General features: G+C 49.2%; 1 protein-coding gene across 8 annotated transcripts in view; it reads right to left on the bottom strand.

Moving 5' to 3' along the window:
- Positions 1-2277: 2277 nt before the first annotated feature.
- ATXN7 (ataxin 7) overlaps positions 2278-21134 on the bottom strand; it is a 160832-nt gene continuing 141975 nt past the window's right edge. For 6 of the 8 annotated variants that reach the window (XM_070049965.1, XM_051852241.2, XM_070049966.1 and 3 more), the window contains 6 exons: positions 17806-18071; positions 15893-16091; positions 15404-15525; positions 9138-10155; positions 8344-8410; positions 2278-6336 (listed from right to left, as the gene is read on the bottom strand). In XM_070049965.1, the coding sequence (XP_069906066.1) occupies positions 6227-6336; positions 8344-8410; positions 9138-10155; positions 15404-15525; positions 15893-16091; positions 17806-18071 (1782 nt within the window). In that variant the 3' untranslated portion in view covers positions 2278-6226. The remainder of the gene's footprint in view (positions 6337-8343; positions 8411-9137; positions 10156-15403; positions 15526-15892; positions 16092-17805; positions 18072-21134) is intronic. The other 2 variants (XM_070049967.1, XM_070049970.1) reach the window with 1 other exon arrangement.

The following is a 21134-nucleotide window of genomic DNA, read 5'->3' on the forward strand; positions in this document are numbered from 1 at the left end:
CTCAGCTGCCTTCTCTCTGGGCCATGGAGGATGAGCTTCGGGCCTGTGGAATCCAGGAGAAGCCATATACGAGCGTGCTGTGCCTGGGCCTCCGTCAGGGATGCTCTTTAACTCCGTCCACACAATCTAGGAGTCCATGACCAAATAGAATCCGATAACCCCAACTGCAGCCTTGACTTCCTAGCCTGGCTCTGCCACCTACTGGCTACGTGACCATAAACAAAACTCCTTACAAGTTCCTCATCAGTACCCTCAGAGTCAAAATACTTCTCCGGTAAGGGCTGAGAGCGCGAATATCCTTCAAAATACTTTGGCACGGTATCTGGCTTATCGAGTACTTAACCAGGCGAGTCACTTCCACATACCAAGCCAAATCTAATAAGCACCTAGGTTTTCCAGGGCAACTCAACTCCCCCACTCACCAACCGAAGTGAAAGACAATTCACGTGCCCACTCTGCACCTCGAATCTCCCTCTATGGCCACCTCGGCGTTCATTTCCCCCCGGCACGTCTCCCCCTGCGCTGCCCCTGTGTTACTTTGTCACACACTTCACTTCCAGCTCTTCAGGCTTTTTGGCCAAGCTAAGAATCTATACACTATCAGACTCACTTTTCCCCTTCATCTCCAACACAGCTTTACGTCTACTGGTTTTACTTTTAAATGACCTCTTTGCCTCTGTAAGCTTAGCCTCACTAACTCTTACTTGGACGACTGCAACAATTTTCTAACTCATTTTGGTTCCACTGGTCTCACCTGTGCATTGTCATCATCCAGTTACTGGTGTCGCACATGACGGAGTTGACAGCTGTCAGTGCTGGATTCTCTCCTCTCTGAAAATGTCGTTTCTGCTTCCCAAGAGACTCCGGCAGAGCTGGCTTTGGACCAAGGGCTTTGGCTGTGAGCAAGAGGATAGCCAGTGCCAAGAATGACGGCCTTCCAGGATGGAAGGCTAGCTTCGTGAACCGCCATCAGCAGCGGGCAAGAAGAAACTGAAAAGGGACAGGGCCTTGGGCTTGTCTGAGGGCACAGCTTCGTGATGAGGCCACAGAGTGAAAATTCAAGCAAAAGGGAAAGTGTTTTCAGTGCACCTGCAATTTTCCCCGTCTCCAGGAAAAGATGGCAACAGCTTCTACTCTTGGCAACTCTCACAGGGCTGGGTGGGACTGGACCATGTTCTCCTGAGGACAGAGGCGCTGTGAAATTCAGGGTCCTTGATACTGTGACACCAACTGCTTTCTCCGAGGTGATCTGCTCCACGTGGTCTTCACAGCCCTGCTCGCCCATGAGGCCCCTCTGCCTGGAACAGCAGTGGGGACCTTGGGCCCACAGGGCCACATAAGGCCTGCGAAATCATTTGGTCTGGCCCTGCCCAACAAGGCAAGTGCAGACGGCCTCAACATTCAGTAACTCTGCAGAAGGCTATGGTCCTGATTGATGCTGTAAACATACAGATGGCCCTTAGCGGGAAAAAAGGTCCCCAACCCCAACCATGGCCCTAGAATGACCTTACCCTGGCCTTTCTGCAGGGCACATCCCACCTGCCAAGATCAACCCACTTCCTTGAGCTGGGCTATGCAGTCAGGTTACCATCAGAGAACGCAAGTCAACGGGGCTAAGAGACTGAGCAGTGAGCCCTTCCCTGGGGAGGGGCTGGAGCCACCCATGGTGAAAGGATTTAGTCAAGGGAGTCACTGGTTAAAGTCCACGGTGGGGTTAAAGCCACCTGACATTCACGTTCCGATCAATGCGCTAGGCACTAGTTGCTTTTCTTGAAAAGCAAACTAATGTATATTAACTTCTTAGAATGACTTATCAGCAACTGGCCAAAGTGGCCACCCTTCTCCTACAGGTAAGAGGTTTTGTGTGTGCTTGTCCTACCAGTGAGGGACACAGGTGCAATGCAGGGGTGGGAAGACCAGCTCTGGGATGAAAATGCTCACCTCTACCTAAGCTGACCACAAGGCACCCACCTTACAGCTAAGCAAGCACACGCGGAACGTGCCGTTTCTCGAGCGTCACCCGCCCAGAGCTTCCTCGGCAGACCTGCAGAGCCAGAACACGGCAGTGCTCACGGTTGACACAGCCACCGATTCATCCGGCCAGGGCGAGGCTCTATGCCCAGGAATGGCCATCTCCTAAGGCCCGGAAAGCACTCCGCTTGCATCTGTGGGAGGCCGAAGCGAAGGTGCTCCCCCAGGGGGCCTGATGCCGGGAGGGAAGAGTGGCCAGACCCGACTGGGAGGGTTCGGTATCGCGAGGCAGAAACGTGTCACGTATTTCATGCAGCCAACCTTATTTATTGACAAGTCCTAATTTTATTGCCCGTTTAGTAACATGTTTGTTCCACAAACTAATTTCTCATAAAGCAAAGCACAACTTTTTCTTATAAATAGTATAAATTATTTTATTTACAGAAACTTGTTACAAAACAAATAGACTATATATTTCTTCTCTTTTAAATATCCAAAGTAATTTTCTATCCCTTGACATTTGTTCTTGTTCTCTACAGCAGCCAACATGAGTCCAGCTGAGATGCTCTTGATTTACGTGTACAAATCATCAAACTAGTCACACATTTCAACACAGGAGATTGCTTTTATACCCAAGCTCAAAGAAACCTAGCAGAACGCTTTCCAGGCCCTACATTCACACTGACAGTATGTAGTGCTCATTTAAATGATCTGAAAATGTAAAATGTTTTGCACAAACTGTAAAAATGATTCTTTTCTGCTAAACAACAAACAGAACTTTTAACGACCATTTTCCAAAGCCCACCGTGTTCCCCACCCAGGACGCAATGAGAGACGTTAAGAAATTCCTTGGCAACAGAACTCTCGCAGGACGACAGCTGCCTTATAAGTTACATTTTTCAGATTATACATTTTTTTTTCAATGTTCTCAGAGGTACTTCTTTGTATTAGATTTTTGGAATACAAAATAATTTAAATATTTTATTTTAAACTTTGTATTTCATGCGTGAGTAACAAAGCAGACACATCATGTAAGTTGCTGGCAGACAGAGAGATGTGTAACCCTTGGTGCCACTGGGCAATCCATCAACAGCTGAATTACTGTGACCCAAAAGGCCTTGGACTTTAAAACACCTTATAAAATCACCAGCACTGGTGGTTTTCAACTCCTCCCTTAAAATTTTAGAAACAATATTTAGGTGGAAAAGCAAACTCCAAAAGTTCAACTGAACATTCAAGTCTTTTTCAAAGAGAATCTGTCTAAGCTTAAAACTAGGTTCAGGCACTTTCAGTTTTTTTCCATTAGTTTAAAACCACATCGCATACTCACACACGTGTGCTCAGCGCACATGCACACACACACAACACCCACGCACGCACACACGCACACATAAAACACTAACAAAAGGAAAAGCAGTGTGTCACTTAGTTACATGGAGTCTATCGGGCAATCAGGCAACTAGGGAGACGCAAATGCCCACTTCATCCGGATGAATCCACTCCCGAGACGTGAAAAGGGACAAAGACTTTCACAGAACAGAGGCATCCCTTCAACTGTAAAGGAGGCAGGTTCTAGAACTATTGGCTTGGCAGTGAACCACTTCAAATTATAAAAAGGTATTTACTTTTATTAATTAATAAATAAATACTAGATGATCTCAATTGTACCAAAACAGGATATCAGAAAAAAAGACCTGTGCAAAAATACATATTTAAATATGTACAATTCATTTTTAACAAAATATGTCTTCTGAAATAGGGATACTTCCATATTTATAATAGAACAAGAAATTCCAAAATAAAGATACAAAAGTAGGTTTTGTATAATTCTTTGTTCATCATTGCAGCACTTTTTTTTTTTTTGTAGGTTAAGAAAACTGCAGAAGCTGTCATGAAATTCTATTGGAAAGAATATAAAAATTATCTTGGTTTTAAATTGATACCAAAGTCTGTCTAGAAACAACCCAACCACTGCAAATTTGGTTTTTGCAATTTAATTCAAAAAAATACTTGTACTCCCGTGTTTTAAATGGTCTTAATTGTTCATCATAATAAAAAGTTGTAGGAGAAAATAAAATATTTAAACAACAGTCTAAAATTTAATAGCACTGTTTAGAATAGGTCTGTTTGTGGCAGGCAGAATCCAAAATGGCTAATTTCCTAATCCCGATGCTCCGTTGTGTTACCGGGAGACATAATGAAATTCAATTAAAACCTCAGTCTTAGAAATTAAATGATCAACACTTGCTAATCTAAATATCTACATTATTCTGAATCAACTTGCTATCGTGGATCCTATTCACATCTTTCGGAACAACATGATCCGTCTGTAAAATCCATCACTAAAAGCAACTTTATTTATAACCATCAAGTCCCCTTGGCTCTGAAAATAAATTCTACCCATACCCCATTGCACTTGTCACCAAGGAATCGACTAGGTATGTTCCGATTCCTTCTTGACCTCCTCTCTCTCCTCTCCAACCGGGATGGGACAACCAGGCTGATTTTTCCTACCTAGACCTACCCGGCCCATCCATGCTGTCTCCTGACTAAGCTCTCCTATTTGTATCACTTTAAAAACATTTACTGATTGTTTGCATAATAACTGAACAAGATACTATTCTCCCCTTCCTTAAAAAAAAAGATCAGTTATTTTACATCAATTTATAGCTAAAGTATCTGCATAAAGTTTTTGTTTTCTTACAGAATAAGAATAATCCCATAGCAATTCACATTAGTAGGCTGGTAACCAAGTATTTTTTCATTCTACCTGTTGTTGACTTGAAATTCCCTGAAACTGAAGTTTGTAACCCAGGAATGAGAGGGGGGAAGAAGGATGCACTGCCTGGCTCTGTCGGGGCTGTGGCCAGGGCATCGAGCAGAGCCTTGGAAATTCTACCCTGTGTTCGGCAACTTGTGTGTTCTTCTGAGCGAAAGTGCTTGGTTCTCAGTTCAGGAGCTGCGGGGGTGGAACCGCATGTAAAAAGGCCCCAGCTCAGCCTCCAAAGTCAACCACACCTTCTCAAAAAATTCTACTTGAACGTATTAAGCTCTTTTTTTTTGGGGGGGGGGGGGTGGGATACTAGAAAAAACATCCTGGAGGGTTCCAAACCTCTCTCAGGAAGATGGCTGGCATGAATCCCAAGAAAGCAGGGATGGATGTCAAGAAATACTAAACACGCGCCACATTAAGACCTCCGTGGAGGCTCACGTATACCTTCTCCAACCCCCTTCCCTCGGGGCCTGCTCCCACCCCAGCTGACGCACAGGTGACATTCAGCCCCGGGACAGTATCCAGAGAGGGACACGGGGACGTGGACAGTGCCTCGGAAACACTGAAGTCCATCCTCATCCTTTCATTTTAAAAGGCAAAAAACAAAAAACAAAAAGACTGCGAAGGACAACCAACCCAGTCTGCTAACACTACTTAACACCAACACATCCAGGGTAAGAAAACGCCACCTCTCTGAAACCTACACTGATTTTACCTCTCCCAACAATCTGCCCACCCCCACCCTGATTTGCCTTGCCATCATCAAAACTAGTTTGCATTTTCTTGCTTTTTTGTTTTTGTGTGTGTGTGTGTTTTTTTTAATCGCACAGAACTGCTTTTTGTACCATGAAAAGTAAGCCTCAAAGACGGTTTCTGGTCAACCATGGCTTCAAACTGGTTTCCAAGTCAGACACTGGGGCCAGTTTCCTCGGCCAGACTCCTCGAGAGAGGCTGGGCTGTTCTGTCACGGTGCCTGGCACTACGGTCCATATTCTGCTCCTCGAACATGGCTACAGACATCAAAAGCCAAGCTCCTTTCACTAGAAGGTTGCTCTCCTCTGGGAAGTCTCCAGTCCCCAGGGAAGGAGCCGAACTGTTGCAGTGACCTACAGAAGACAGTGTGGTGTTAAAAAAAAAAAAAAAAAAAAATGACGACGACGAAGAAACCACTGGTGGGAGGGAAGAGGGAGAACAGTCTACAGTAACGCTCTTGCCAAAACATTCTTCTGCCCAGCCCATTCTACTCAAAGAGTGGCTCCACGGATAAGTTAAAAAACAAAACAAGAACAGAAACTCCTCACAGATTGGTAGCAAGCAGTCCAGACCACTGTAACACTGATAAGAGCAATTCGGTGGCTGAACTTGATCCAGTGTCCTTTAGGAGTACTCACTGCTACAGACACAGCTCCAGGGAAATCCTCTTTGAAACAACAGCCCGCAGGCTGCTACCCTTGAAGCCCACAGGAGGCGGGGCAGACAGACTCAAAGGCAACGTGGAGTCCAGAGTGCTGAGTGGAGGTGTAACTTGTCCTCAAAAGTGTCCGGGTTATTCCTCCCAGGGATACTGTCAGCCGTCAGGGACGTGCCTTTGGCTTTCAAGAAAGAAGGGGTGGGGAAACAAGGAAGAGGTAAGTAAGCGGGCGCACGCTGTACTCCCCTGCTTCCGGTCAAGTACGCTCGGAGAGCTACACACCCACCGCTCCCGGCTCTGCCACAGTGAGCTCCCAGCAGCGGCAGCTGCAGAACTTGGCCTCAGCTTTCAAAAGCCTTGCCTGCTTTGGACGCGGCCGTTCCATGTGAGCAAAGTGGCCAGGGGAGATGCAGCCTTGGGTCTCTGGCTGAGAGGAGGCCCTCAGGTCTGTGTTCTCACCTTCCACGAAGGCAGTTCAGGGTGTTACCCGAGAACAGCACAAGGTCAGGCAGTTGAGTACACACAGGTGTGACAGCTCTCACCTGACGCGGTGCCTGGGGAGCGGGGACCCTGGCCAGCACAGGGACCTATTTAAAGTGTGCAGTGGCAGAAGCCATGAACAGACTCTTCCTGCCCAGACCCAACTCCTGGGCCCCCCAGCACGTCTCCTTGTTTAGCAGACCTCCAACCAGCTCCAAAAGGCTATCTATTCTCAAGTCAGCTCCACAGCAAACAAGCAGAGGTCCCGAATTCCCAAGAACAGCATTCTTAAAAGCACTCTCGGATCATGGGTCCCTCTGAAACCAATAAAGTTGTAGGACCCTCCTGCAGGTGGACAACTTGAAAACTCTGTTATCTCTTCTTAGGGTTCACTGAATCGCTGATCTCTCGTCCCGGGCCTCTCCTAGGAGCTGGGCAGCGTAAAGTCTTCTACTGAACTGGGGAAATCTTTCTCAAGCACAAACTTAAGCTGAAACTGATTCTAAGGAAAAGAACCCAAAGCAGTCTCCCAAGACAGTAAAAATCAGAGGCAGCAAACAGGCAGTTCATGCGCCCAACATGGCCAACATACAGGCTTTATACAGGGCCAGCACTGTGATGCAGCAGCTTAAAATCCTCCACCTACAGCACCAGCATCCCATATGGGCACCAGCTCTAGTCCTGGCTGCTCCTCTTCTGATCCAGCTCTCTGCTATGGCCTGGGAAAGCAGAAGATGGCCCAAGTGTTTGGGCCCCTGCAACAGCATGGAAGACCCGGAAAAAGCTCCTGGCTTCTGGCTTCAGATCGGTGCAGCTCTGGCCATTGTGGCCATTTGCGGAGTGAACTAGCTGACAGAGGACTTTTCTCTCTTGTCTCTCCCTCTCACTGTCTACAACTCTACCTCTCAAATAAATAAATAAAATTTTAAAAAAAGAATGCTTTATACATCTGTATCTATCAACATATCTACATATTATTAAATATGAGAGTACTTCAAAAAGTTTGTGGAAAGGTACAGGCAAAAGTTAAATTTATTTTGGTGCGCAAAGATCTGAAATCCATTGCAGTTTTTCATAATCTACATTTTAAAGTCTACATTTCTTTAAAAACGGCCACATTCCAGAAGCAAGTCCCAATGTGCAGGTGTTCTTCACAATTGGTAGCCAGTGTCTGCACGCAGCTGCTCCACGTGGTGAGGTGCCCAGCGCCCCCCTTCCATGGGCACGGTCACTTGGTGCTGTGTCTCACAGGCTCTGGCCTTTGGGCCGTGAGCGGGCAGCGAGGGGCACACTCTGTCTACGTGCAGACAGCAGGCTCCCTAGCACAGACGTGAGGCGGACCCTGCCGCGGCCAGCCATGGCTCATCCGTGCTCTCAGAGCTTTCACAGTCATGGGTGCACCCATCACCCACTGTAGAGAGTAAACTCTGACTAAGAAATAAAGCACAATGTTCACCATTGCAGCGACGTGCTGCTCAAAACACCAACCACCACCCAAGTGGCTTTGAGTGGAGCAGCTCCCTGGACTCCTGGGTATTCCCCCCAGCCCTGGGGCCCACAGTACAGATTCACACCAACAGCAGAGGGAACCACCTTCACAGTGAGAAACTTCTCGTAGTTCTCAAACAGCCCCAAGCTGGCATTGGAGTCAAGTTTCACAGATAAGCAAGGGGGAGGGAAAAAAAACAACCATAAAGAAGAGCCTCACATTTTAAATCGGGGCTCTGGGGCGCTGCTGCTGGCATTCCTGTTCGTAAGCAGGGTGAGGAGATGTCCTGATGAATGAAACAACAGGGTGAGAGATGAGCTGAAGTCAGAGCCAAGCAAGCTGGAAACAGCTAAAGGCAAGAAGGTCAGGAGAAAACAGTAACGGTGGGAGAAGTGAACAGAAGACCCCGCACAGGAGATACACCAGCCGGCGCCCACCTAGGCACTGCTCCACTATGAGCCGCGTTCAACTTGCAGGGAGATTTTACTCTGCTTTGCCCAGGCTGAATCCCGTTTTCCTGTCTACCTTATGAGCAGGGAAGAGGAAACGTTAAATGAGACTTAACCAGCGCCACCTGTAGCTCTTCCGCAGGAAAACCTATGCTAGCTCAGGACATCGCTGCTTTCTAGAGCTTTCTGCAGGGGAACACACTGGAAGCCCACTATCCAGGAACACACCGCCTGCTTCCCCCCTGAGCAGCTCAAGGACACACCTTGGGGGCTGCAGGAGGGCCTCCCTTGTGGTTCGGACTGGGCTCGGTCCTTCTGGCTGACTGCCTTAGACCCTCCCGCCCCGGGAGGGACATCGTCGAAGCCCTCAGAGACCCCAGCAGGGCTGAGCCCGGGCTACCTTCACGTGGTCAGGAGCACTTCCCTTTTTTTCAATAGACAGCATGACACTGCTTATTGGTTACAGGCAAACCAGCCAAGCAACTCACAGAGCTTTCTGACCTGGCAGAGAATCCCAAGGGAGAGGAAGCACGGCCTCCCACGGGCTCAGAGTCCGCTTCCTACCTGGTGCAGGAGGGAACTGTTCGTCAGTCCTTGCGCCCCTGGGATGGTGCTCGTGTGTTTCATGTGGACGTTGTTCACGGCTGGCAATTTGGCAACCTTTGTGGGCTTGCTGCTGTTGCTGACGCTGCTGGAGCCGGGGGAGCACTTTCTCTTCTTTCCTATGAGCTTGTCTAGAGGAGTGTGTGAGTGTGGAAAACTGCCGTGCGAGTTGACGGGCAGCTCGTTGGACTGGTGAATGAACGGACCAAGAGAAAGAGTGGAATCGCTGCTGTTCACCATCACACTCATCCTCTTGATGGATTCGGCGGGGCTCCCACTGGGGGGGCCCCTCCCTGACTGCTCGTGCCGGACGCTCACTGAGTTGGCTTTGTTTGTCACACAGTTGAGGCCAATGCTATGAGAAGACGTTACCGCCGAGGGGTAGGGAGGCCCAGGGTGAGCCACACAGTTTTTCCTAAACGACTCCATGGAATGAGAAGAAGAGGTGGAGGTGGAGGTGGAGGAGGAGGAGGTGGAGGAGGTGGAGGAGGTGGAGGTGGAGGAAGAAGGGTGAACTAACAGTGGGGAAATGTTTTTGCGTTTCTTTCCTGAGCCGCCACTGGTACTGCTACTGGTGTTGTGACAGTTAGTGCTATTACCAGAAGACTCCTTGGGCCTTAAAGACTTGCTGGATTTCAACTTCTGAGGTTTCCTGGACATAGGGGAGGAAGGGACCGAGGAGAGGCCGGAGGGCGTGGAAGGGGACGAGGAGGAAGACGACACCTGTCTCGACTGCAAGCTGCACACGGGATCCACGGCCCCCGAAGTGGCAGGTTGTGCATTCAGCGTGGTTCCATGGGCTGGTACCGATTTGCCACTAGGGGAGATGCAGCTGGAAGGAAGCAGACCCGGGGCTGCAGAGACGGTGGCTGCCGCGAGATAGCTGACCCCGCACTGGGATGTCGGCACAGAGTTTGTCCGGTGAGGAACACGCGTGGAGATGGGGGACGTGCTGCTGTTGGGCACTGGTGGGATTTTCCTGAAAAAAGCAGAAGGCACTGAGTGACATTCAACATAGCCACTCACAGAAACCACACGATGAGAAATACCTCACCGGCAGGATGGCGGCTGTGCCATACAAAGCCAAGACCGCCGTTTCTCTCCTTCCTGGGGCTCTGAGAGGAACGGCAGGGACGTGCCCCAAGCCCACTCCTGTCCCAGCTTTGCACCTCCACCTCTCTGACAGCAGGCACCGATCTCCTTTATATCCTGATAAAACACTGTGGCCAAAGACTGCGACACACCTCTGCCTGCTCCGCACATCGGCGTACTCTTAGCAGCCTGGTGTGCTGAGCCGCCATGGACTTCTACCATGTCCTTCTGGACTAAGGCTCAGGGAAGGAGCCAGCCAAGCCGGCACTGCAGCCCTAGTGCTCACCCTGGCGCCCAGCACAATGCCTGCAGCACAAAGGCACTCGATGAGCTCCGGAGTTCGGGGCCAGCTGAGAAAGGGCACGACCCAGTTCACTCACAGCAACTGGGAGGCTGTAACCACCGGCCTGAGCAACACCACAAGGCAACGATGCCTGGAGATCCTGGGGACTTTCAGCCAGTGCTGTATTCTGCTAGTCATGTCTGGGTAGGTCTGATCACGGCATGTAAGAGCTGCTCAAATCCTTAAACCAGGGAGCCTTCCCCATCCGCTCATTTTATTCCTGATTTTTTTCTTTGTAGTATTTATCTGAGAGGCCAAGAAACAGAGAGAGGGAGGGAAGAAAAGGAAGCGGAAAGAGAGAAGGGGCTCCCATCTACTGGTTCACTCCCCAAAAGCTCTCACGGCTGAGGCAGAGCAGATCCAGAAGCCAGAAACCCAATCCAGGCTCCCTTAGTGGGTGGCAGGAACTCAACTTCTTGACCTATCCCCTGCTGCCTTGCAGGGTATGTGTGTATCTGCAGGGAGTTAGAATTGGGCAGAGAGCTGGGACTCAAACCAGGCACTCTGATGTGCTATGTGGATGTCTTAACTGTTAGGCTAAATATTTGTCCCTTGGCTTTGATTTTTTTTTTAAAAGAATTATTTATTTTATTTGACAGGCAGAGAGAGAAAGGGAGGCAGAGAGAGAAGTCTTCCATCTGCTGGTTCACTCCACAGTTGGCTGCAACGACCGGCGCTGCGCTGATCCAAAGTCCGGAGCCACGAGCTTCCTCCCGACCTCCCACACGGATGCAGAGGCCCAAGGACTTGGGCCATCTTCTACTGCTTTCCCAGGCCATAGCAGAGAGCTGCATTGGGAGTGGAGTAGCCAGGACTTGAACCACTGCCCACATGGATGCCAGAACCTAAGGTGGCAGCTTTATCCACTATGCCACAGTGCTGGCCCCGGCTTTGATTTTTAAATGTGGCAGTGCACAGATTCTAGAAACTCCTAAGGCAACATTAAAATGGAACTGACAAAACCAAAAACGGCCTTGCTGGAAATCAAGTGCCAAGACTGCCTTGCCTGCGGTTTCCAGCGCTCTCCATGGCTCCTCTAGGTACGACCCTACTGGGGCCCATGCTGCCGAACTGCTTTGCAGGTGGTTTTTAAACGTAAGAACATATTAATAAACGGAATTAATGACTAGGTGCCTGTACCTGCTCTGAAACGCCCATCTAATACTGCAGGTCTGGCCTGAAATCGGAGCTCTGCCTGCACATTACAATCCCTTGTGGAGCTTAAGCCACACGGAGTCCACCTGAGAGTGGAGGGAAGGGGCTGACACTGTCAACGCTAAGTCTCTCCAGGAGAACCTAACGTGCAGCCCAGCCTGAGAGGCTGGGCACTAGCTTACCGCAACTCACAGGCAGGACCAGCACTGACATGACCTGCGAGGTTTGCTAGAAATGCCAAATTCCTGGGCCCCACCCCATACTGACTTCATCAGAATCTTTATCTCAACAAGGCCCCCAGGTGATTCATGGGCACTGGCACGTTTGGAAACCCTGCTCTAACTAAATCCAGTCCAGACTGTTCAGTCGTTGCAGTGGCTTCCCGTGGCCACCAGGGGGCTAAGGAAGCTGGGGTTAAGGACTAGGCTGCCTTTTCATTTTCCTGGAAAAAGGAAAGGTTCCGTCCAAACGGGGAAGGAAGTGGATCTCTCCAAGCAACAATTACTGGTTCCTCCTTAAAAACCTCTTTTAAGTAATTAATTACTTTCTGTATAAATAAAATGCAAAGAAATTTTACATAGTCACACCACCTTGTGTTTGCTCACATACACTATAAAGATATACAAGAGGGGCTGCCACTGTGGCACAGTGGGTTAAGCGTCTGCCTCCAACATAGGCATCCCATATAGGTGCTGGTTCTAGTCCCGGCTGCTCCATTTCCAATCCAGCTCTTTGCTATGGCCTGAGAAAACAGAAGATGGCCCAATTCCTTGGGCCCCTGCACCCACACGGAGACCCGGAAGAAGCTCCTGGCTTCGGATTGGCCATTTGGGGAGTGAAACAGCAGATGGCAGACCTTTCTGTCTCTCTCTCTCTCCCTCTCTCTGGCTGTAACTTTCCCTCTCAAATAAATAAATAAAATCTTTTAAAAAAAATGAAAAAGAAACTAATGAAAACACTGCCAGCTCTGGGGGCTGGGTGGGCAGGTGTGCAAGAGACAGCAGTCTGAAACTTTTCACTTTAAGTCTGATTGTATTTACTGTTCTTTTTCTAAGCAAGGGAATGGATTGTGTCAAAAACTTAAACAAGAAGGAAAAACATCTCCTAACCATCCCAGCCTATTCTTAGGGGATGTGGGATGTGGAATAACAGATCCAAACTCACGGAGAGCAGGCAGCTCACAGAAACCACAGGAGCTGAGAATGGCCTTTGGGTTATAGCAAGGCTCCAGAGGAAGTGCTGGGCTAATTTCACCTCTGTCCAGAGACTCCATAAACTGACGACGACTGATTACATACTCAAATCCGCCCCCCCCCCCCCAACTAACCCTAACTAAACTTCTGACAATACAAACTGAAGATTAAGTGGCCACGAAGAGTGCTGGATAAACAGGGACTCTTCCTGGGCAAAAGGGTCAGTGGCTGTCCAGCAGGACAGGACCTGGACCACTGTGCCAAGTTTCCCCGAGTGCCAGAAAAATGTCCCCCGACAGCGGCTCTCCCCTGTGTGTGACCCGCAGAACTCCCATGCTGTCTCGGGGCTGCAGACCTCTGCCGACAGCACTCCCATGGTGGGAAGCATTCCACAAGCCCCGGGCCTGGCTGGCGCTCCAGGCTCCCGTCTTCCTGGCCGATGTGCCAGATCATCACTGAGCAACACGTCTGCCACAGCTGTGTTGACTTTTCTGAAAACAAAGGTCATGTTCACGGGAAGGCATGGTATTCTCCTGCCCGGGAGCCAGTGATAAGGCAGTCAGCCCGCTGACGGAATGGAGGGAAGTCCGGCGGCAGTGGCCACCTCACGATCCTGCCTTTTCAAAAGTTCACAGCACACACAGGAAAACCCTTCCACACAGGTCACTTGGAACCGGAACCATCTTTGCCCAAACTGCTGGCCATGAGCCACTTACCAATGTAATGCAGAGAAACACACCGAGTACCCTTCTCCACTCTTAGGAGTGCTAAACCCATGCTTCCGTAGCTCAGCAGAGCTCTCCAGGTCCCACGGGGTAGTCGGAAGCAAGCAGCAACTCAGACGTCAGGTACCTGAGGGTGTTCTGATGTGGACAGCCACCCAGAAGCCCCAACAAACCTCTCCCCTGATTCTGTCTTGGGCAGAGACCAATATGCCCTCAGAAAGGGGAAGAACCACCTCTCATCCAGTGAAATACAGGAAGTAATGTGAACGAGAAACGCTGAATGACACTGCTCTGGACCCAGAAGTCAAAGCGAGCCAATCAGGGCACATCCTCTCAGGGATCCTGATGATGGTTCTTTGGATTGAACACTATTCAAGGCCTTAGGCCGGACACCTCTCATTTGCTTAGGAGACCAAGGCAGGGAGCCACATGGATGTACTGTGAAAGTCTATTCAAGGAGGCACTGGTCAATGATGCCCAAATAGAGGACTGGGGATTACTGGATGGTATCTTTTAGCAAAGCCCAGTGCTCATCAAAGTACATTTCACCCAGCACTACTTCCTCAAGATGCTCCCTCCAAAAAGTTCCCCAAGTCAAAAGAGACTGGAGAAGATCCACGTTATGTATGACATCCCCAGCTTTCAGAGTTACCAAGCACAGGGCCCATTGAGGGCTCTGAGAAGTCCTGGAGCAACAGAAATGACTTTACTTCAGGAAAAGGCTGCGCTAAATCCTGCTGGCCATGGAACCCTTCTTCTACAGCAAACCCTCCGTACGTGGCGAACACGAGCACCTGGAAACCCAGTCGGGACTTCATCTGCAGTTCAGAGGACAGGGTTCCTCTACTTGAATCCTTCAGCCACCGCCCACTGCCCTGCGACCCGACTTCGGTGTCACCCGGCTCCTGTGAGCCTCTCACACTCACCTTGCGCTAGGCTCTATTTATGGCGGTTTCCAGAGCAAGCTGCCGTACTCTCTGACTCAAGGCTTCTGCCAGTCTGATCCCTTCTGCTGGAAGCACCCGACCCCACTGTCAAGGTTGCTCTTTGTCCTCCACCCAGGAGGCCGTGTTCCGTGCCAACTCTGCAGAGCGCCTTGCCCTGGAGCCCTAGGCCTGCTGTTGTCCTGCCAGCTCTTTACATGGAAACAGACTGCAAGGTCCAAACCCTGACCATCCCACTAACTTGCTCATGGCCCTGTATCCCTGTTTCATTATCTGTAAAACAGGGTAATACTGTGGTCCTCTCACAGTAAATTAGGGAAATTACACATATTTACAAAGTGGCCTGCCATCACAGAAGCTCCCGGCAGATGCAAGAGACTGTTGGTGCTGGCACAGTCCACCTCACTGAGGCTGTAATCGCCTCACTGCTTCTGCTCACTGTTTTTTGCCTCCCTCCAATCTCAAGTAGACTGTAAGTGACCTACGTGTGGGGCTCCGTAGGCCTTGAGCATCAGCACCCAGAGCAATACAGAGAACCTCAAAAAGCTTGTGGATGATCAATATCATGAAACCACTACGCTGGAGTTTCAAATTACTTCGCACCAAGGAAAGTTTACTGCTTGATTGATTTCCCACAGACTTTTACAATACCCTCACAGGCAGCTGCTGCTGGGCTGGGGGGCTATGAAGGGCCCAGCTCCGCTGAGAGAAGCACCCATCAGGCCCAGAGCACACAGAATGACACGCTCTTCCCCCGACACCAACACACACTCACTTCCACAGCTGCGCGTTCAGATGCTTCTCCACCATGAGGTTGAGGGCGCAGCGAAGCCGGTTCCACCTGGAGTCAAACACGTAATAACCTCTTCCAATCTGCCGGCTCCCAAATGTGCAAAACTGAAAGAGAGAACATAGCCGCACGTGCATGCGGACTCTGCCAATGGCCTGCACGCACGCATGCCTGCCTGCCCACCTGGCGAGAGTTCTGTCTCCTTTAGGAATCAGGAAACACAGAGCTGACATTGAAGACTGGAGGCCTTGAAGCATGAGACTGACAATGCCCAGCCTTGAGTTTCATGGAGAAGGGAAAGGCATGAGACATCACTGGACTGATGTGTGCCGCCTCTGGGGCGCCCTGTGCTGAGCTGCTCTCACACGTGGACCGCACCCACAACGTGTGGGCATGCCAAGGTCCCTGGCACCCCTGCACTGTCCTGAAATGCTGCGTGGGGAGGATCAGCATGGGGGTGGATGCAGAACTTACAGATGCTGGCTGAGGATGATGACCTGAATAATGACAGTCCAGTTTTTCAACAGACTCTTCTTTGTCATCGCCTTCGCCCTCCTCACTGGATAACCGAGAAGCTGGCTCAGTGGCAGGCAGGGGAGGGTGTGGAGACTCATGGACTGTAGGAGGGTCAATGGGGGCACTCCCACCTTGCTGAGCAGGGCAGCCTGGAGGCCTTGATGGGTAGAAAGTGCAGCACAGATTAGATCACATACTTGACAATCAGCTGCCTGAAGCAGACAGAACAAGGGATTCACGACCACCCACGGGCGGCCGGCGTTCCACCACCAGCACCCAGGGACTACGGATGCTGACCTGGGTGGCCTGTGGCAAAGGAACTGATCTACAGAAGGGCACACTGGTACACAAAGCCGCTAGCTACACATAATGGAAACGCTAACGTGAAACTAGTCCTCCTTTCCACAGCCCCTTGGGTGGTGCGGCCATCTGCCTTCTCCCCATGGAAAGGGAAATACCTGTGGAAATTAAGACAATACTTTCTTTGGTACTCTTCAGATTTCCACTGGACTTTAGTCACAAGGCAGTAAGTTAATAGGCAACGTGCTCTTAGCTAATCTAAGAGGAGCAGAAGGTGACAGCACTATGGCACATGGCTAGTCGAGGGCCTGCTACTCAAGGTAGGAATATATTGCTCCTACTTCTGCAGTGGCCCTATGGTTTCAGATTTAAGCTTCCTTTTGCACAGATGAAAGAACTTCATTGCAGGGGCTAGCAATGTGGCATACCGGGTGAGGTAGCAGCCAGCATCCTATATGGGTGCTGGTTCGTGTCCCAGCTCCTTCACTTGCAAGCCTACCCCTTGCTAATGACCTGGGAAAGCAGCAGAGGATGGCCCGAGTCTCTGGGCCCCTCCACCCACATGGCAGACCTGCAAGAAGCTGCTAGTTCCGAGCTTTGACCTGGCCCAGCCTTGGCCATTACAGCCATCTGGGGAATGAACTGGTGGATGGAAGATCTCTTTCTAACTCTTTCAAATACATAAATCTTAAAAAGAAAAAAGAAGTCACTGAGAACACAGCCAAGGAAAGCACTGCTCAGGGATCTTAGGCTGGGGTCTGACTGCATTCGGGGGGCCTCGTCTGACGGCACCCCAGCACACTGCTAAGGAACACCTGGCTCATGATGATAGGCTCAAGCACACAGTTGGGTTTTCATGTGAGAAGCACTTCTACCTTTATGCAGCCACTTCAGGGAATGAACACGTGAGCAAAAAATGTTAAGTAACAGCAACAAAAGGCTGGTACACACCTAAAGCAGCTGCCCTGGTTACCGATGGCTGAAGCTCCTCTCTGCTTTCCCTTCCCTCTGGAAACTGAGTAGTAAGGTCTTTACTCTGACTTGGTTCCACCATCACTGTCTGAGGGATGTGTATGATACATTCTCATTAAGACACCGTGACCTACAGCTTACCGCATTACTTAAATGCTCAAGCTGAACTCCCATAAGAATGAATGACAAACACATTCACAAGTTTTTTAGCAAGGATTTAGCATTTTTAGCAAGGATTCTCTCTCATGCACTTTCTGGGAAGCAAAGCTACTGAATGGGCAGCTACCACCAAAGCTGTAAGAAATGTTCCAACTGCCAACACGCACACAGGACCCGATTCTGGCTCTGCTCCACAGGGCTAAGAGACACCTGCTATCAAGCAAGTGTCGAGCGGATAAGTCTACCTTTATTCTGCTGCTGGCATTTATAACTGAGAAGAATCCTAGCTGAAACTTAGCGATGAGCTCAACCGATTGTTCGGCTCATAGTTAAGCCTAAGATTTTTTTCAAAAGTGAGCCTAATACATATTTCTCAAGAGCATGACCGTACTGGGGTTCCTAAGGCATCTGCAGGTCTGTTCTCTGAAGGTGCGGCTTACCTTGGAAGACTGGGGGTGTGAGGTTTAGGTTTACTAGCTACGAAAGGCTTTGATTCGGAAGGAATCACTCCGTGAGGGTTTTGGTGTGGCTCCTGTGACGTTCTAGGAGGGGCGGGATGCGGGTCCCTGAGAGGCTGCGGTGGTTGCAGAGAGTCCGGATGGCGAATCGATTCCTTTTCCCTGGTTTTGTTTTTGTGCTCGGCTAATAACACATCGAATCGTTTTCTTCTACCCTGGACAGCCCTCCGCTGGGTTAAGGAATGTGTCTACAGACCAAAACAAATACAGAAACTGAAGAATCGCAGCAGAAATTTTCATCTGTCATATATATCAGAACACCACTCCCAGTGAAAAAGCAACCTGCACCATTAGCATACCCAAAGGCTGCTCGGCATTGGATGAGCAAAAAGTTCCGCAGGCATGCTCCTTTCTCCTTAGCTAGACAAGAAGGATGATCAGATTCCAGCCTCTAAACGTGGCAGAATCTGGTGATGGCACCTCCATCAGAAGGAAGCAATGTGTCCACCTGGGATGTGACCAAGTGGCCAACGGCACACACAGGTGACAGGGACTCAAGTTTTGTGCCACAATAGCAATTTGTTTATTAGGGCTTTTCCGAACTGTCAACCATTTACCGCTTTGAATTCAAAAGCAGAAACAATTGTGTCATAAATTACATATCAGATACTGTTGTTTTGCTCACTGCTGGAGAGTAAAAATCAAACACCATTGCTTCTTTCTACTCCTAGAAACATGCTATGGGAAGAGAGCAGTGCAGCTCCCTGGATTCTGGAGAGAGAGACTTCTCTGGGCAAGGCAGGCTGGAGAGCAGTGAGAGAACAGAGGCTGAGAACTCGGAGCCACATAAAGCCCAGCAAGTCCCCAAAAGCAGACACTCACTATGGAAATCAACAGAAGGGGAAAGGCAGCAAATGTTTTAATTTCTGAAAGAAGAAACAACTTCCCGAGAAAAGGAAATGTCAAATCATGGCAGCCAAAGTCTTAAGTGGGGGAATAAAAAAAAAAACCTGTGGTTGAAGCACATCTTCTAAGAAAACATCTATACTCAACATATTTGCTACTCACTGCCACTGAAATCAAGGGCTGCTCAAAGCCCAGTACTATTTCTAGCAAATTCTAAAGGGAAATGTACAAACTGGAGCTGCTCAGAGATGGACACATCTTGTTGGCAGACAAGACCAACCACTGGGAAGTGATCCTGCATGACAAGTTAATCTTATCATTCTATGCCGCTGATGGCAAACACACACTGATTTCTGGAGTGGGTGAGTTTATGCCACAGTGGCTCCAATCACATACCCACTAACAGAAGTGAATTCATCTACACACTTCCTTCTCCCTTTAGTGTTACACTGTATTAATCCATGCTGAAAGAACATATCAATACACTGTATTGATACAGTGTAACTCACGCTCCAACATATTATGCAAGTACACTGATCTACAAGTTTACATATCTTGTATGCTACAATTTGATAACAGAACCTACATCCTTAGTAAACATACTGCTGCAGCCTACATCCTCTCAAAATCTAAGCTACTGGGGCTGGTGCTATGCTGCAGCAGGTTAAAGCTCTGGCCTGCAGCGTCTGCATCCCATATACGGCAGTTCGAGTCCTGGCTGATCCACTTCCAATTCAGCTCTCTGCTAACGCGCCTGGCAAAGCAGCAGAAGATGGCTCAAGTCCTTGGACTCCTACACCCTCGTGGGAGACCCGAAGGAAGCTCCTGGCTTTGGATCGGCTCAGCTCCAACCATTGCAGCCATTTGGGAAGTGAACCAGCAGATGGAAGACCTCTCTCTTTCTCTGTAACTCTTTCAAATAAAATAAATAAATCTTAAAACAACCAACCAACCAACCAACCTAAGCTGGCACAATCATGTTCAGCTTCTTCTCATGTTTCTACTAATATGTCTTTAATATGTAATATATCCACCAAAAAAACAAAACAAACAAAAAAAAACAAAACAAAAAACCACACAACTAAGTGAGCATAAGAACATTTGTTTAGTTCAGTGGTGTAGTAGCACCTCCAAGAATATTTGCCACTCAGATGCTTCAAACACAAAGTGTGTAAGAACAAGGGGAAAAAGGGTGGGCAGCCAGTCTAGTGGTTAAGATACCAGCTAGGATGCTCATGTCCTGCACTGCAACACTGGCGTTCCATATCCAGCTCTGGCTCCTGACTTCAGCTAGCTTCCTGCTAATGGACACTGGGAGGCAGCAGGGATGGCTCAAGTAACCACATTCTGGTCACTCATTTGGAAGACTCTGATTGAGTGCTCAGTTCCCAGTTTCAGCAGGCTCTAGTATCAGCTACTGTGGGCATTTAGCAAATGAAGCAAAGGGTGAGATCGATCTTTCTCTGCCTCTCAGAAAAAGGTGAGGTTATCATTAAAAAAAAGCAAAGTGGCCCTTTAATCCATGCGGAAAGAATATATGATATCCCTGGTCCACCTGCCTGTCTCTCCAGACAGATGTATAAACCTCTCACCTCTGAATGTCCCCTGCTGTTGAATACAGGAAAACCTAGTGAATGAAGTAGGCAAAGACAATATTTTCCCAGCTTTGTCTGAAAAGCAAACAATTTCTAGTGAACTCTGACAAACATTCCAAACGGAAACCTGATGATGCTCCACCATCAAAACTCTGCAACTCTGTGGGGCTGCCCACAGCTCACAGGTTACAGATTGTGTGTGACTTAATCCATAGAGCCCCATACCTTCTTCTTCCTCTTCTTTTTTAATGATTCATTAATCTATTTGAAAGGCAGAGTTACAGAGAGGTCGAGGCAGAGGCAAAGAGACAGAGGTCTTCCACCCACTGGTTTACTCCCCAGATGGCCGGAGCTGCGCCGATCTGAAGCCAGGAGCCAGGACCTTCTTCTGGGTCTCCCACGTGAGGGCAGGGGCCCAAGGACTTGGGCCATCTTCTACTGCTTTTCCATGCCACAGCAGAGAGCTGGATCTGAAGTGGAGCAGCCAGGACTCAAACGGGCGCCCACAGGGGATGTTGGCACTGCAGCTGGCGGCTTTACCCACCGTGCCATGGTGCCGGTCCCTGCCCCACACCTTCTAAGGCCCTAGCTCATGGCTATTCAAATTCAGAGGCACTTATTCGGCCTATTCTAACTCTGAGAATATGTAGCTCATCTTGGTGTTTCCACAGCAAGGAACACTGCCCTGGCCAAACATCCTGAGTACAGGCTTTCACGACACAGGCCTCTCTGCTTTCTGTAACTCAGGAGTGGTAACCTAGTAATCTACTTAACCTATGAATAAGTTAACCTCCATCTCCTTGGTTAGAC

This window comes from Oryctolagus cuniculus, chromosome 10 (assembly GCF_964237555.1).
Source record: "Oryctolagus cuniculus chromosome 10, mOryCun1.1, whole genome shotgun sequence".
Classification (NCBI taxonomy): Eukaryota; Metazoa; Chordata; class Mammalia; order Lagomorpha; family Leporidae; genus Oryctolagus; species Oryctolagus cuniculus.